The 14791-nt window shown below is 40.5% G+C and overlaps 1 protein-coding gene across 1 annotated transcript in view; it reads left to right on the top strand.

Moving 5' to 3' along the window:
- khdrbs3 (KH domain containing, RNA binding, signal transduction associated 3) overlaps nucleotides 1-14791 on the top strand; it is a 129310-nt gene that overhangs the window by 66477 nt on the left and 48042 nt on the right. The window contains exon 3 of the mRNA XM_085792344.1: nucleotides 4832-4948. Within this exon, the coding sequence (XP_085648470.1) occupies nucleotides 4832-4948 (117 nt within the window). The remainder of the gene's footprint in view (nucleotides 1-4831; nucleotides 4949-14791) is intronic.

The following is a 14791-nucleotide window of genomic DNA, read 5'->3' as shown; positions in this document are numbered from 1 at the left end:
TTTACAAAATCTGACATAATTAAATTCAGAAATTAATAAAGTAATCTTTAATTAAAAGTCGTATTTTTTAGTGGCTCAGTTTCTTCAGGTGCTAAATGGTTGTTTAGTGGAGTACAGAGTCTAATGATGCAACAGATCCGGGACGTCGTCGCCCATTTCTCATTCCACACATTCAATTTTTATGATATTGTAAAGTGTCGGCTGCAGACAGTGTCGTATTGTCAGAAATAATAAAAAGGGGGCCTCTGTTCTGTCGTCAATCCAGCTCTAATTGTGTCTCTGATTCCAGTGAAACAGTAAATTTATATGCCTGCATGAAGTTGTGTTTCACGGCCTGTCTGACTTTTCACTGACTGGAGCCTGACGCATGCACAGCTGAAATACTGCAGCTCCTTCTCTGTAATATTGTAAGCAGCACAGTAACACTTTGTTCTCCATTAGAAAAAAAGAGAAACAAAACAATCTTTTCTCCTTGTTTGAGCTTTTTTTTTTAAAAAAATCCACCAGCGCCGAGGAGAACTGAGATATCCACACAAACGTCCCAGACTCCGTGTCCGATACTTAACCTGTCAGAGGGAACGGGCGCGCTGTGCGGAAGCTGTAGTAACGCACAGAGATGTCGGCTGTGTGATCTGTGCTCTGCAAATCATTGTTCAAGAGACGGCACAGCTCAGTGATCAAGGCTCCATCCAGGTGGAAATGATGGATGCGCAGGACGTCGGTTAAACTCGGCACATTTTAAAAAAAAATTCTCGGCAGCCTCTGTTGGCCCTGGCGGCTCCGTCTCCTTTGATGCTCCTTTTGTAAACTGGAATACATTAGAGCCAGGACACATTTTATTTCCTTAGATAAATTGAATTCCCCTGATCCAAACGTTCATGTCTTATTCAGTATATTTGTTAATTATGCTGTAAATTCCAGGGCGAGGGTTTGTCAAGTTTTGAACGGGGGACGTGTTGGAGTAAATGCTCTAGTTTTAGTCTGACATATTCATCAGCCCAAGGTCAGGACTTTGCAGGGCTCCACTCATTCCCACTTGCAAGTACAGGGCTGGAATTAGCACAGTGGGCTGAACGGGGTCCTGCATGATCACATCCAGTCACAGGACTGTTTGTAATTATAAAAAGCTGTTGGATAATACAGGAGCAGAAAACTGCTGGAGTTCAGCCTGGCCAAGAAAGAACAACAACAACAAAAAAAACCCCGAAACAACAACAGTGGGTTACTGCATTAGAGTGAATCACTAAAGCTCACCTCTCAAATCCCTCACCCAGGAATTGGTAGGAGCCTCCTAATAAGCAGCCGCTTTCTGAACAAAAGGCAGGAGAGCTATAGTCGAGGTGTAGAACAAAACTGGCTGTTTTCTTACCTCCTGCTAGCTAATTGATGACCTAGATAGTTGAGGCAGACAGCTGTATAACTCACTGTTAAAGGAAAAACATGGAGAGGCGAGAGAGGAGCATCGCTCTCCTTTTGTCTCTCTGACCATCTCCAGCTGCCGGTTGGATTGTGTTGCGCTCCGTCTTCAGGTTGTACCGGTTTTGTTGGGCGCCTGCACGCGACATGCCTCAACACAGTAATGCATAACTTTTTTTTTTTTACAGCTAAAAGAATAAACAAGCTTGTGAGGCAATCTAAGGCCTAGTCCACACGTACCTGGGTAGTTTTGCGAACCACGTTTTTCTCTCCTCTATTAAACCATTTTGGTAACACTTTATTTGACGCCTATCTCTGTAACACATTATAACCATACTTATAAAGAGTTATAATGCAGTTATAACACTGTAAAACTATAGTTGTAAACACTCATAAATGATCATAATGCTTTATAACAATAATCATAACACACTATTATAACATATAAGGTCAGGTATTATAATACGTTATAATTGTTGTACCCACATTGATAATGCATTATACATATAATTATAATGTGTTATAATTGGCTTATAAACGTGTTTAACTATCATTATAAACACTTTAATAAATTATCATAAGGCTTTATAACAATAAGCATAACACAATATAGAGCATTATAACTCTATTATAATGCCTGACCTTATAAGCCATTATAAAATGCTCTATGAAGTGCTATGCTTATTGTTATAATGCCTTATGATAATTTTCAAGTGTCCATAATGACAGTTATACACGTTTATTAGACAGTTATAACACATTATAACTATTATTCATTATATCTATAATTGTAACGTATTATAATACCTGACCTTATAAGTCACGATGAAATGCTTTATACAGTAGTGCGTTATGATTGTATATAACTATAGTTATACAGTGCTATAACTGCATTATAACTCATTATAAGTATGGTTATAATGCGTTATAGAAATAGGTCGTTATAGGCCGCAACCAAAAACTCAGTTTTCCTTTTCCACATGTAAACGTTTTGAAAAGTCCACTGCCCAGAAGGAGTTTAGGTGTGGATGATAATCACAAACGCATAGAAAAGTATCCAGTTTTGGCTGTTTACATGTACCATATTCTTTCTTTAACCTTTAGATCTCGAGGGCCATTGAGGTTAAACCCTCGTTTCCAATGACGTCGAGAGAACATCAAATCAAAACAGCAGTTGCATAACAGTCTCATAAATCACAAACATACAAATCAAATATGAAATATGATATGATACAATATGATACAAATCATTTTATTAATTCCCAAAGGGTAATTCATTTGTGTGACAGCTCATCTACCATTTGCAGAAGAATTAAAAAGCCTGATGGCGACGGCGGTGTGGACATGGCTTAAGTCAGGGAGCATAAACACATTGTGATCATACTGACAATTTATGTTCAAAGTATTGTGATAAAGGTGTGAAATGTTGTGAACAGATACAAGTTCTGATTTCTCGATATCACATAGGCATGTGGACACTCATGTCATGACCAGAAATACTGTTTTTATCACAAGAAACTGTCACAACTAAGTCTTGTTGACTTGTTTCAGACTGTTGTATGGATTAACTACAGCTTCTCTGCATTAACAGGTTGGATTATTATATTATATTATACATCTTTACATCAGATGTCATTGGTTGGAACTAACTGCTGAGGGAAATGTTATGCATTTGAAATGGATTGAACATATCATAACACCACATCACCTCAGTGTTGGAGCTTACAGCAGAAGCACAAGTATCAGAATTGTTATCACGAAGGGCAATCAGAAGATCTGTAGTTGCATTGTGGGATATGTAGGAGCTTAACATAAGGACTAAATATCAGCATATCTCTGCATGTGCTGGATTGATGGTGATGATTTTATGTGTGTTAATAAAATGGGATTCCACACAGCCAGTTGGGAGATTATTGTAATTTAAACTTGTGCTGAGAAGATAAAACCTTGTACGTGCAAATTATCTTTTCCAAGCAAAATGGATCTATAATATCTAGCTCTGAAATCTTAAAGAAATGTAACATTATTATGACTGTCCATACCTCAGTCTCCGCTGTTCAAGGATAAAGAGGACGTGTCACTTTTCAACATCCACTTTCTAACACAACCAGTTTCAGTTCCATTTAGTGTCTTCTCGCTCTCCGGCCGCCAAGATCCACATTGAGGCTCACAACTTCAGAGTGGATCGAAGCGTGGACGTGATCGCCTGAGTCACCTTGTTCCTGTTACTGCACGCTCCTTAGCAATTAAAGCTACAGGGAAAAAAGGAAAGCAGCGTTTTGTCGACATGTTCTGACCCAGTTTACGCCTCTCAGGCAGCTTCCATATATTATCGCTGGAGGTTGTGGGTTTCAGGCTGAGATGAAGGCCGTCGGCACCACTACAGGCTGTAACTGCATAAGTAACTAAGTACTGCTGCATGTTATTAGGCTAACCAGAGCTTATAAACAGTATATATAATATATTTGATACATGGTTTGGGTTTGCTTTATGGGAGACATGGAAACGCAATTAGGTTTCCATCAAAGACACACAAGGTGCTAAATGAGTTAACACACTGATAATAAAACAATTTACACAGTCCATTTAAAAAAAAAAGGCATACAATGAATTTGCAAGCTCTGTCTGGTGTCCCTATGAAGTAAAATATATTGAAAACATTGGAGCAGTTCAGAGAAGAGTAACCAAATTAATCCCATGTCTGAATGTGATGTCATCAATCATTTCTGGTCAAATAAGGATTTTTTATATAATTATAAAGCGAGGTTATGAAATTGTTGCCCCTGTTTGTTTTTTTTGTTTGTTGTTGTTTTTCTTTGAGGTAATGTGGGAGATTATTTTTTCAGAGTATTCTGATATACAGTATGTACTTAAGTGATATTATGTATGGGTTATTGAAGTTTCTAATGGTATATTTGTTGTTTATTGTCTATATTGTGAGGCTGATGTAGAGTATCTATTGTATATCCTGTATCAGATTTGTATTCAATTTAATTAAACTATAAAAGCCTAAAAAAACAATCAATTATAACTGGGTATTTGCCAGACTGATATGAAAGAGGATCATTTTCTACCTTCTTTGGTTGAAAAGCCTCTGACTTCATTGTTTCCTCTGCAGTACGACCTCACCGCTGTCCACACTGAATGTAATGCTGACTTTATGCTAACTTTATGCCAAGGGAATATAACTATCACCATGAAAAGGCGACACGGTGAACCTAGGTGAAGACCCCCCCCTCCTGTCTCCACAGTGATTCCATCCCAGACGTGGACCAGAGAGAGAAACTGCTGATAAGTTTCCGGCGGCTTCAGTCGAGTCGAGTCGCGCGTCGTGTGATTGACACGAGAAATGTCTTTGCTCTTTATCTCAAACACACAGATTCTGATTGATCCGCGCTCTCCCTCTCTGTTGCAGTTTAACTTTGTTGGCAAACTCCTCGGGCCACGCGGGAACTCGTTAAAGAGACTACAAGAGGACACTCTCACAAAGATGTCAATTCTCGGAAAAGGATCCATGAGAGACAAAGAAAAGGTAACACTCCAGTCTGTTATTTCAATTTTTATCCCTGCTCTCCTGGCTCCTGTTACTGCTTTTACTTCCACCTCTTTCCTTTTTTTAATTTGATCTCTGTCTGCAGCAGCAGCAGGTCTGTCACATGGTTTGAAATCAAGGTGGGCTGGACCTGTCTTTAAAGTTGAAAAAGAGAGATTTTAATGAAGGGGGCCCAATGAAAATCCAATTTGAATCACATTTTTGAGAAACTAATGTTTTGACTCAGGGTGACAGACGGTTCCCATCAAACTTTAGCCTCTCTGTTCACAGAGCTGTGAATTAAGGCTGCGTCTTATCATTCTATTCATTATCAATTCATCTAGCCTAGAGAGAGAGAGAGAGAGAGAGTAACTAATACATTTGCATACATTTATGTACCAATATTACACATAGAATTAAGTTTTTCTGACCAATTGGAAATGGAGGAATATTTAGTTTATTATCAGATAAAACTAAGAAACAAGAATATATTCACACATTTTAGAAGCAGAAACTACAGATATCTTTTTGCTATTTTTCTTTCCAAAAAAAAAACCTATTAACTGATCATCAGAATGATTACAGATTAATCTTCTTTCAGTCAACTAAGTGATTCTTGTGTGTTTTCGACAATGATATATATTTTCCCACCTACTCTGATGGTAAAATTATATTTTCTGAAAACTGTCTATAATAATTGAAATTTGTGCTCAGCAGCTCCTCTGAAATGTACTTGATATGTTTTAGATGATTGGACCAAAACTTTAGCTAAATGAGTTTTAAATTACATGCTAATTTTCTTGTCTTCACTTTTCATTTCTCTGTTATAGTTAAGAGGAAAATGATTCAAAAGAGAAAAGAAAAGAACAAAAGCGTGTTTATATATTTGTCTTGTGTTGAAAAAGATGTGAGTCGTCACCCTTAGTAACCATAGTTAGATTTGGCTGACAGCTCTTTGGTCTCATGGACAGAGTAAGGGCAAAAAAACAACAAAAAAAACAGCTTCAGCCCTGAAAACAACTTTGGAAATGTGAATGATGCTGAGGGCTGCGCCAAACAGTTTCATGGTCAGGTTTCACTGTTTATGCTTACAGTGGTTTTATTCTCACATGACCTCTGACACAGGTGAAGAAGAGCACAGTTCATAATGACGTGTAGGAGAAAGAGTGAATCTGGGTGGAAATCTTAACCATGATCCAGTTTTACAACTCTCCATCATCTTGCTCATGTCGGTAGATAAACAGTAGATATTTAGTAGCTGTGTAGCGGCGGCTCTTTAGCAGCAGGATTGATTGCAGTCTGGACCGGTTAACTGGGAATATATCGACTTCACTTAGCTCGCCGGCGTCCCTCCGCTCTCTCTGTTTGTCGGAGGTGATTTGTTGGCGGCGATGAATTTCTTTCGCCATCATACAGCACGCTCTTTTTTTTTTTTTTTTTTTTGATTACCGTGATCAATAGTCTTTGATGGTCGACTCCTCTCGTGCAAACCAAGAGCAAAAAGATCTGTCACGGAGATGTGCTGACCTCGACAGCCCTTACCTGTCGTGCATAAACCCCGCTGCGGGATTTATGACTGACAGCTTTCTCCATGCAGGGCTGCGTCCTCTTTTTTAAAGGTTGGGGGGGTGGGGGCTTGCTAGAGAGACCTACTACTACTACTTCATCTTCAGCTGCTGCTGCTGACTTTCTGTTTCCAGCAGCACAGCGTGTGTCAGTGTGGCGTTGGGCACTGAGACCGCTGCAGAGGAGCAAGACGGGGCCTATTCTTTTTTTTTTTTTAAAACAAAGCTGTCTCTCCCTTATTGAAAGGCTCTCTTCCCTTAAATGACCGGTTTCTATTTATACAGATGAAATCCACACTGTGATGTACTGTACTGTACATGCTGCTGTGTTGACTGCTAAGGAGATAATGTACAGTCTCATCCTGCTGAAGACAGGAGATGGAAATCTAATTGTGGTCTTGCTATACTCACATAAAACCAGATGTGTTGGAGGATGAAACATGTTCACCGTTCAATATGTCCCCTCTTAAGCTCTTTCAGACGGTGTAAAGAGCTGAGGTAATTGCTCAAATATTTGCTGCTGCGGGACCTTGATCTGGTGCTGACAGCGGAGTGAGCGCAGAGAGAGAGAGAGGCTGAGTCTGTGGAACCTCGGTTTGGTCCTGCCGCTGTCAGCGCACGTGGGGGGATGTGATGTAAAGGCGTCCGTGCTCCGCGCCCCCTACTCGTTAGCACTGTGATTAACTCATCCATTTTCTTCCACAGGATTCTGGACTCCCTCTTTAATTTCCCCGATAGACAAAAGCAATCACATTTCCCTTCGCCGTTACTTTTCGGTGAACTGCTGCCGTGAAGACGAGTTTATTTTTGTAGCGCTATTGCAGACACGAGACGAATCAAAGCACTTCACAGAGGCGTGGGAATAAGTTAAAAATAGAACCATAAATAAGAGGAAGTAGCCTTTGAAAAGGATGAAAGGAAAATGAATAAATGAAAATATTTATCATGATTGGGAAAAAAAGTCAGCTCAGACACATTGGGCATTGTTTTAAAATAAGCACTGCATTGATATTAAAAAGGAACAAAAGAAAAAGCACTGATTGAAATGAGCTGATGGTCTCAGCAGATCTCAGTTCAGACAGAAACTAAAAGCTGCTTCACCTTGCTGGCTTCTCATTGAAGGAACATTGAGTGTGGAGTGTGTTGCTCAGTAACTACGTTTACATGAAGTCAATATTTGGGTTAAGGTCAATATTCCGGTTTCTGAAACATTCAGAATAACCTGTTTACATGTGTGAGCAAACAGGGTTATTCCTGTATACATGGTAATCGGCGGGTAGGATTAAGGAATAGTGGCCCGCCACTCCTCAATGAATGTAGAGGAAACACTGGACACTTCAGTTAGTGACTCGTTCAACTCACTGCTCATCAGCGTTTTAGCCATCATCGATCATATGCAGTGTTTGACAGAGCTGCTGATCTACAGGTCGGTGGTGTCACCTGACGTTGTGCACAAATAAAAAAAAAAACGGAGTCGTTCCACACAATGAAATACTGCTCCTCTCTGACATTAAAGTTGTTCAGCTGAGCCTGACGTCAGTAACAGTGTGGCGATGTTGCCTGTTTTCATCCACAACTCCTCTCTCACTTGCGTGACACGTGACTAGAGCATAATCGCAGCCTGCGATTTTGAATTTGTGTTTTATCATATCACAATTTAATTGCAAATGCAATTAATCGTTCAGCCCTATTACTGACCCACCACCACTTCTATTCTTTGTCACTTTCTCCATTAATGGAAGGCGAGAACGTTGTTTACAAGTAGTTTCTGTACTCGAAAGAGCAAGATTCCTTGCAAATAGAACATGCAGAGAACACAAATGAATGTTCCTTTCGATGGGGATATCCCGATATCCCGGCGTATACATGACCAAATATTCATGTTAGAAAAGGAGTAACCCAAGAGTCATTTTCAGGTTTTTCAAAATAATTATTCTGTCAGGACCACTATGTCAAAATAATATTTATTTACTTGCACAGTTTAATTTGGCGGTATGGTACTGTTCTGGGACCCCCTGCTCTTCCACGCGCTTGCGTGGAAAGCCTGAGGCAGGAAGAGCACCTTCCTGCCCTTCACGAGCCATCATGAACGGCATAAGCAGGGAGCGCAGCAGCAAAGAAAACCCAGACAGAGCAGAGCAACCAACAAGATATAATGACAGGAGGAGCTGGGGCGGAGGTGGGTTGCAAAAAAGCCGGCAGAGGAAGCAGCAGCAGCAAGGGAGGTGACGTCGGGCTACAGCAGTTTAAACAGCGCGCCCTGAATGCAGTTCCCCAATAGGGGAGTCAGCTGAGCCATCAGCTGACCTGCACAGGTGAAGACAGTTACGCTGTGCTGATTAGAGCTTGACGTCATGGCCTGCCAGAACTAACGCTATACGCTTAATTTGGTGTTTATGTAACGGAGGGTCCGGGTGCACTCTCTCACCCATAAAGGACGTGCAAACCGCTTGGCACAACGGTTTGCATCGTCACCCGCCGTGCAGGAGACCAGGGTTTGAACTCCACCTGGGGCAGTCTGTATACCGAAACACAACGCAGAGGGCCAGATTAACATCGGCTGCATTTACATGGCCCTGTGCAACTGGGTTATTGCTAATATTCTGGTTATGAAAGCGTTATTGACTGCATGTATATACAGTAGTCAGTATAGGTGTATAAGGAGAAAAGGAGTAACCCAGGGGTCTTCTTTAAAAAAAAAAAAGGAATATGAGCATATTCTGGTTTTTCAAAAGGTTTACTGGTGTTTACATGGCCGTGCGCAACTGGGTTCATTGCTAATATTCCGGTCATGAAAGGGTTACTGACTGCATGTAAACATAGTCGGTGTCTCAGTCTGGAGGCTTCACAGCTCAGAGGTGGATTTGGACCATTTAGTGCTTTATAGACAAACTGTAGGATTTCAAAAGAAACACCTTCATTGTCTGAGCAGATTATAAACCCAGCTGTGTTTGCTGGGAAAGGTGTAATTGAGATCATATTAAGCAGGATATGAATAATGGGAGATAAAACGTCAGGGCGACAGGGTTTTGCACCAAACTGTAAACTGGCAGACTCAGTTAATGATGATATTGACACTGTCGCACTAATCAATGGGCTGTTTTGCTCCCAATGATAAAGCGGCTACCCAAGCTATTATTATCATCATTATCTAGTTCATCATGTTGTCACATCATCTCTTCACTGTTTGCAAAGTCAGCCATTACTGTATGAAGCGCTGCATTTTTCTTTTTAACCAGGGAATATCTACGGTGGCCCAGAGAGCTCAATTCACTACAAATTCACAAGACAAAAAATCAGTTTCACTCCTAATGGATGTACTTGAATGGGTGTGATATGATATAACAACACACACTCAACTTCAAATGGCACAAACACAGACACTTGTCGTCAGGACCAGTCAGTAAATGCTGTCCATTGTTTTTTTAGTTTATTTTTAGTTCAGTTTTCTGTCTTTGTCACATCACTTCCTGTTTTATTTTTAAGGCAACACTATTATGTAGTTTTTCAAACTTGAAATAATATTTGAAAACTAATTTAAAGTGGTAGAACAATGGTGAATAGGATGAATCGTGACGCTGCTGCAGAGCGGGGTCAGGCCGGCTGAAACATACTATGTAACTTTACTGATGGGGTAGGAATGCAGTTTCTAGAGGTGGGAATCCAGACTTGGATCAATTACTTGGCATCATGTGCATGTCTGCTTAATGATTCCGCTTATTCTGCTTTTTTCTTTTTGCTGATTTTTTCTTTTCTTTCTTTAAACATCCTGCCTTTCTGACAGTTCCTTTATTAGCGCCTTTTTCCCCAAAAATATTTTGCACTGGTTGGGTTTAGGCAATGAAGGAAGGAGTTGGTTAAGTTTAGTAAAAAGACCAGGTAGAGGCTAGACAGGCCAGATAGATAGAGAGAGTCCAGATACAGTAAGTAGGAGGGAGTCACCTGTTGAGTGATGCACATTTCCTTATATTAAAAGCCTTGTCGAAATGGTGGGATGATGGCATGTCGGAATAGCGGTTTGTCGGAATGGTGCTACTGTATGTCGCAGTGGTGGGATGTCGGAATGACAGCATGTAACCGGTTCTCAATCCAGAAGGCATAAAAGATCAAAGTCCTCCACGTGTGGAGATTGAGTGACCTGAGCACCTATGGCACACATACACACCTGTATTGTGTGTGTAACCTGACACACATGTGGACTTGTCACTGTTTACTAAATCAACATCTAGTTTGTTCTCACAAAATAAAGTTAGTGACGTGTCTGCGTGGAGTGAGTGGACCTGCTGACAGATGTGCAGCTGACAGTGACAGTTTCCTCATCAGTAAACCTGAACCTACGTCTCCTGGACATTCCTTTTGTTTTTCCCTCTCTTTACTTCTAACCAACTCTTTTCATTTTGCCAGTAGCTAGGTGAATGGTGCGCACCCTGTGTCTTTTCTCTAGCGCTCTCTCTCACTCGTTTGCTCGCTCACTCGCAATCCTCATTTAAAAATTTCATTTCATTTCATTTCTTTATTTATTGAATTGGGACAGTGCACATTCATCAACACTGACACATTAAGCATCAGTGTAAATGTGCCGGACTTAGCACAACTGCTAAATTTCAGCCGCAGTCCCAAGGCAGGTTTCTATATGAAAACTAAAGCTGACTAGTGAGAAAAAATACAGATGCGAGAAAAACATGAAATTGAAAGTCCTGTAACCACAGCTGCACCACAGGCCACAGTGGTGTATACTGTAGTGTTAACCTAAAAGCTATGTATTGTAACCTCTACAGGCAGGTCGGTCCTGTCAAAGCCATTAATGCAAACAAACCCACTTCTCTTTTATTCCCTCACCCAATGAGAATGTATAAGATAATCGATAAGGAATCATATCGATAAGCAATATCGATAATGGAATCAGAATTGCTAAATTCTTATCAATTCCCATCCCTATACACAATGCACTTCCACTTTCCCTTGACTGTGTCTGCATTTGACACTTTGTGTGTATTGGCAGCATGCGTTGTCAAACTGATGAGGGCATTTTCTGAAATTACTTGTTTGTCTGTTTGTATGTATTTTGAGCTCTCAGGACCACCGTAAAGGCAAGGCAAGGCAAGGCAAGGCAAGGCAAGGCATCTTTATTTATATAGCGCATTTCATACCAAGGCAACTCAATGTGCTTTACATAAAGACAAAACATTTTTAAAAAAAGAGAGGAAGAGAAGAGAGATAAGCATAGAGAAGCATAAAACAGAATAAAAACAAACACAAAAAACAGAGTTAAAAGCCAGCGCAAATAAAAGAAAATAGATATAAAGTTTTTGTTCTTAAAAAGACCTCAGCTATAAGCACGTGAAAAGAGAAATGTTTTTAACCTGGACTTAAAAGTGCTTAAAGCTGTCCTTGCCTTGCCTACAGTGTAGATGCATAGCCTCCCTTCGTCGGTTGAGATTTGGAGTCCTGCTGCCAAGCCGAGGCTGCTAGATACATTTGTTCAGAATCTACAGTATGGGAGTGTATGATTTTATTAGTGTTAAAGAGGAAATCTGCTCTTTGTGTTTGTAATCCACTTTGAGTGTCAGAGGTGTAGATAAACAAGGCCGATGGAGCTGCGGCAGTAGATGTCTGCGCTGTTTTATACAGCATGATGCATCACCTGTCGTTTAGCCGCCGCATAATAGAACACAATAGAACCTCTCCTCCTTTTCTAATGTCTGGCCTTAAATATTTCATTTGAATGTACACGCATAGATTTCAACATTATTCACCTAGAAGCTCTGTCTCTTGGAGCTTCTGTGTCCAAGGCGTCCTGGCCCCTCTGTTTCCAGGGTGAACGACTTTTCATAAGCAGATTTACTGTGTGTGAGAGAGAGAGAGAGAAACAGGAGGAAGATGCTGGCAATAGATATGAGAAACAGACAGCTATAATCTCCTGCCGTGGGCTGCTTAGCTGCTAAAGCACTGAGCTGGATCACGGATGCTTCTTATCAGCGCTGGGAGAAGAGTTCCCATGTATGAGAACTGCTCCAATATCAACTGTATCATATGCAAATGATGCAGATTGCTTTCAAACAAAATGACACTGGACATGTCGCATAGATCATACGATTGTAGAGACGGACTAAAAGTAGGGATACTTTAAAAAAAAAAAAATGAAAATCCTGAAATGATTTATGCTTACATTACAGTAGATTATATCCTCAGTTTTTTTTGTTGTTGTTTTGGCTGTTGATAGTTGAAGCCCTTTTTTTCATGTGAATAAACCAAGAACAAATAATATTGAAGAGGAGATAGAGATCTGCATCCCGGCTCAACACCGTTAGCGCTGGTGCTATGTGCAAAGCAGCCCTCTGCTCGTAAAGCACAGATTTATGGGGGGAAATTAACATATCATTAACATACCACAGGCACTCTTAAAAGAAGGTTATTTATAATTAGGTGACATCAGAGACATTGGTTTGCATGGCGCTGGGAGAGGGAGAAGGGGGGAAAGGAAGTTGCCGCCATTGGAAAGGCCCTGGAGAAGACTTTTTTTCTTTTTTTTTTGAAAAAAAAAGGGAAACTGGGACGCCAAACCTGTTGTTTCCTTTGTGTAATGTGTTGGGAGACGTTTGGGGGTTCTTGCTGTCCTATTTCTTGCCATATAACACTATAGTGGCCTGCTTCTGTCAGGTCTGAACGGCCTGCGTGACCCCTCACTGTTTACAAGGCTTTCTTCCCTGTTGAAATCAAAATGAACTGTGCTTGTGCCGTCCGAGGTCGAGAGGAGCCACTTACATCTGCTCCACTTTCACAGATTTGACTGGTGCTTCATGCCTGCTTACACCTGCTTAAAGCTAAAGCCTGTTCCTCTGCGCTGGCGGCAACAGGTGACTGGATTGGTATGGGAAAGAAATGGCCGACTTGTTGTGCAGTTTGGCTGTTTGTGTGACTCAGACACTGACCATTTTCTTCTGTTAAAGTGAGTTACTGTTTGATTTGTGTTGTTGGGTTTGATGCATGGCAAGAAGGACTTGATGTGAGCTGTGAGTCTGGTGCAGCAGTTGTTCTTCACAGCATATTGGCAGTGACAGCCACCGCCTGTGTGACCTGATGAGCCCATCAGCAAAAGGCTTCAGAATCAGGATTTCCATGTGTTCACTGTATTGTTTTATGACCTTTCCCATCAGCCTTTGCTGCACTTTCTTATTTGTATGCTTACATTTGTATGGAAACGAGCTAAACAGAGAAATCTGACCAGAAATGTAATCTGCTTTTTTTGACCTGATTTGTTCATCAGGAATGAACTCGTCCTGATACTGTTTTGTACGATTGGTTGGGATGTCTCTGTAATAATAATAAACACAACCTTAGATGTGTTACAGTGTATGTCTGTAATAACATGAGTGACAGAGCTTATACATCAGTCTATAGTCATTAAGTGCACCATTTTCATCACTGGTGTTTTAGCTCTTCCCTTCACTTTGTGTTTTAATAGCCTCTTTCATTTTTATTTATTTACATCTATTGGATCCCCATTATCTCCCACACAGTGGTTGTTTGTCTTCCTGCGGTTCACACATAGATAAAACAAACAATTATTAAAATCACACTGTATCAATCAAACAGAAAGAAAACACACTAAAGTGCTGTTTATCCTTAATTATCTTCTGGACTTAAAAAAAAAAAATCATAATCATATCATAGCTTGTATGATTGTGCACTCAGTGACAGATCATTTCTTTCATTCTAATATTCACTGTCACTGTGTTGCTGAACTGCTCTTTACAGGGCTGCAACAATCATCATCTAAATCATTGAGATGACCATCATTTAACATGATTCCCTCATGCACTATGGAGATAGCACACATCCACTTAAAAATAAATAGAAGAAACAAATTTTAAAAAAAACAGCATCGTGTCTATGAGGTTTTCAGATCACAGACACTGCCGACCACCTGTGCACCGTGCTGTTAAACCAGAAACACCACAGCTACCTCGCACACCCGGATTAAACACAGCTTCAAAGTACACCACAGCCACATAAAAATGAACTGGTAAATTAATTCCATGTTGTAACTGCTCCTGTGCACATATAAGATGTGAACAGTGGGGTGTCTTTTTAAAAAAAATCGGTTTAGCTGTGTTTTAAGGGATAGTTCAACATTTTGGCAAATTGGCCCATTGCCATAATCCCTATAGTTTTAGCAGTAGGTTCGTTACCTTCAATTGTCGGTGCAAGCTATTTTTAGAACGGCAGAGCAGAGCCGCGAGCTGCTCAGAGCTACGCTACGGAGGTGAATGGGATT

This window comes from Trachurus japonicus, chromosome 11 (assembly GCF_045865225.1).
Source record: "Trachurus japonicus isolate A0001 chromosome 11, Traja_1.0".
NCBI lineage: Eukaryota > Metazoa > Chordata > Actinopteri > Carangiformes > Carangidae > Trachurus > Trachurus japonicus.
This window is presented reverse-complemented; position numbering and strand designations above follow the sequence as displayed.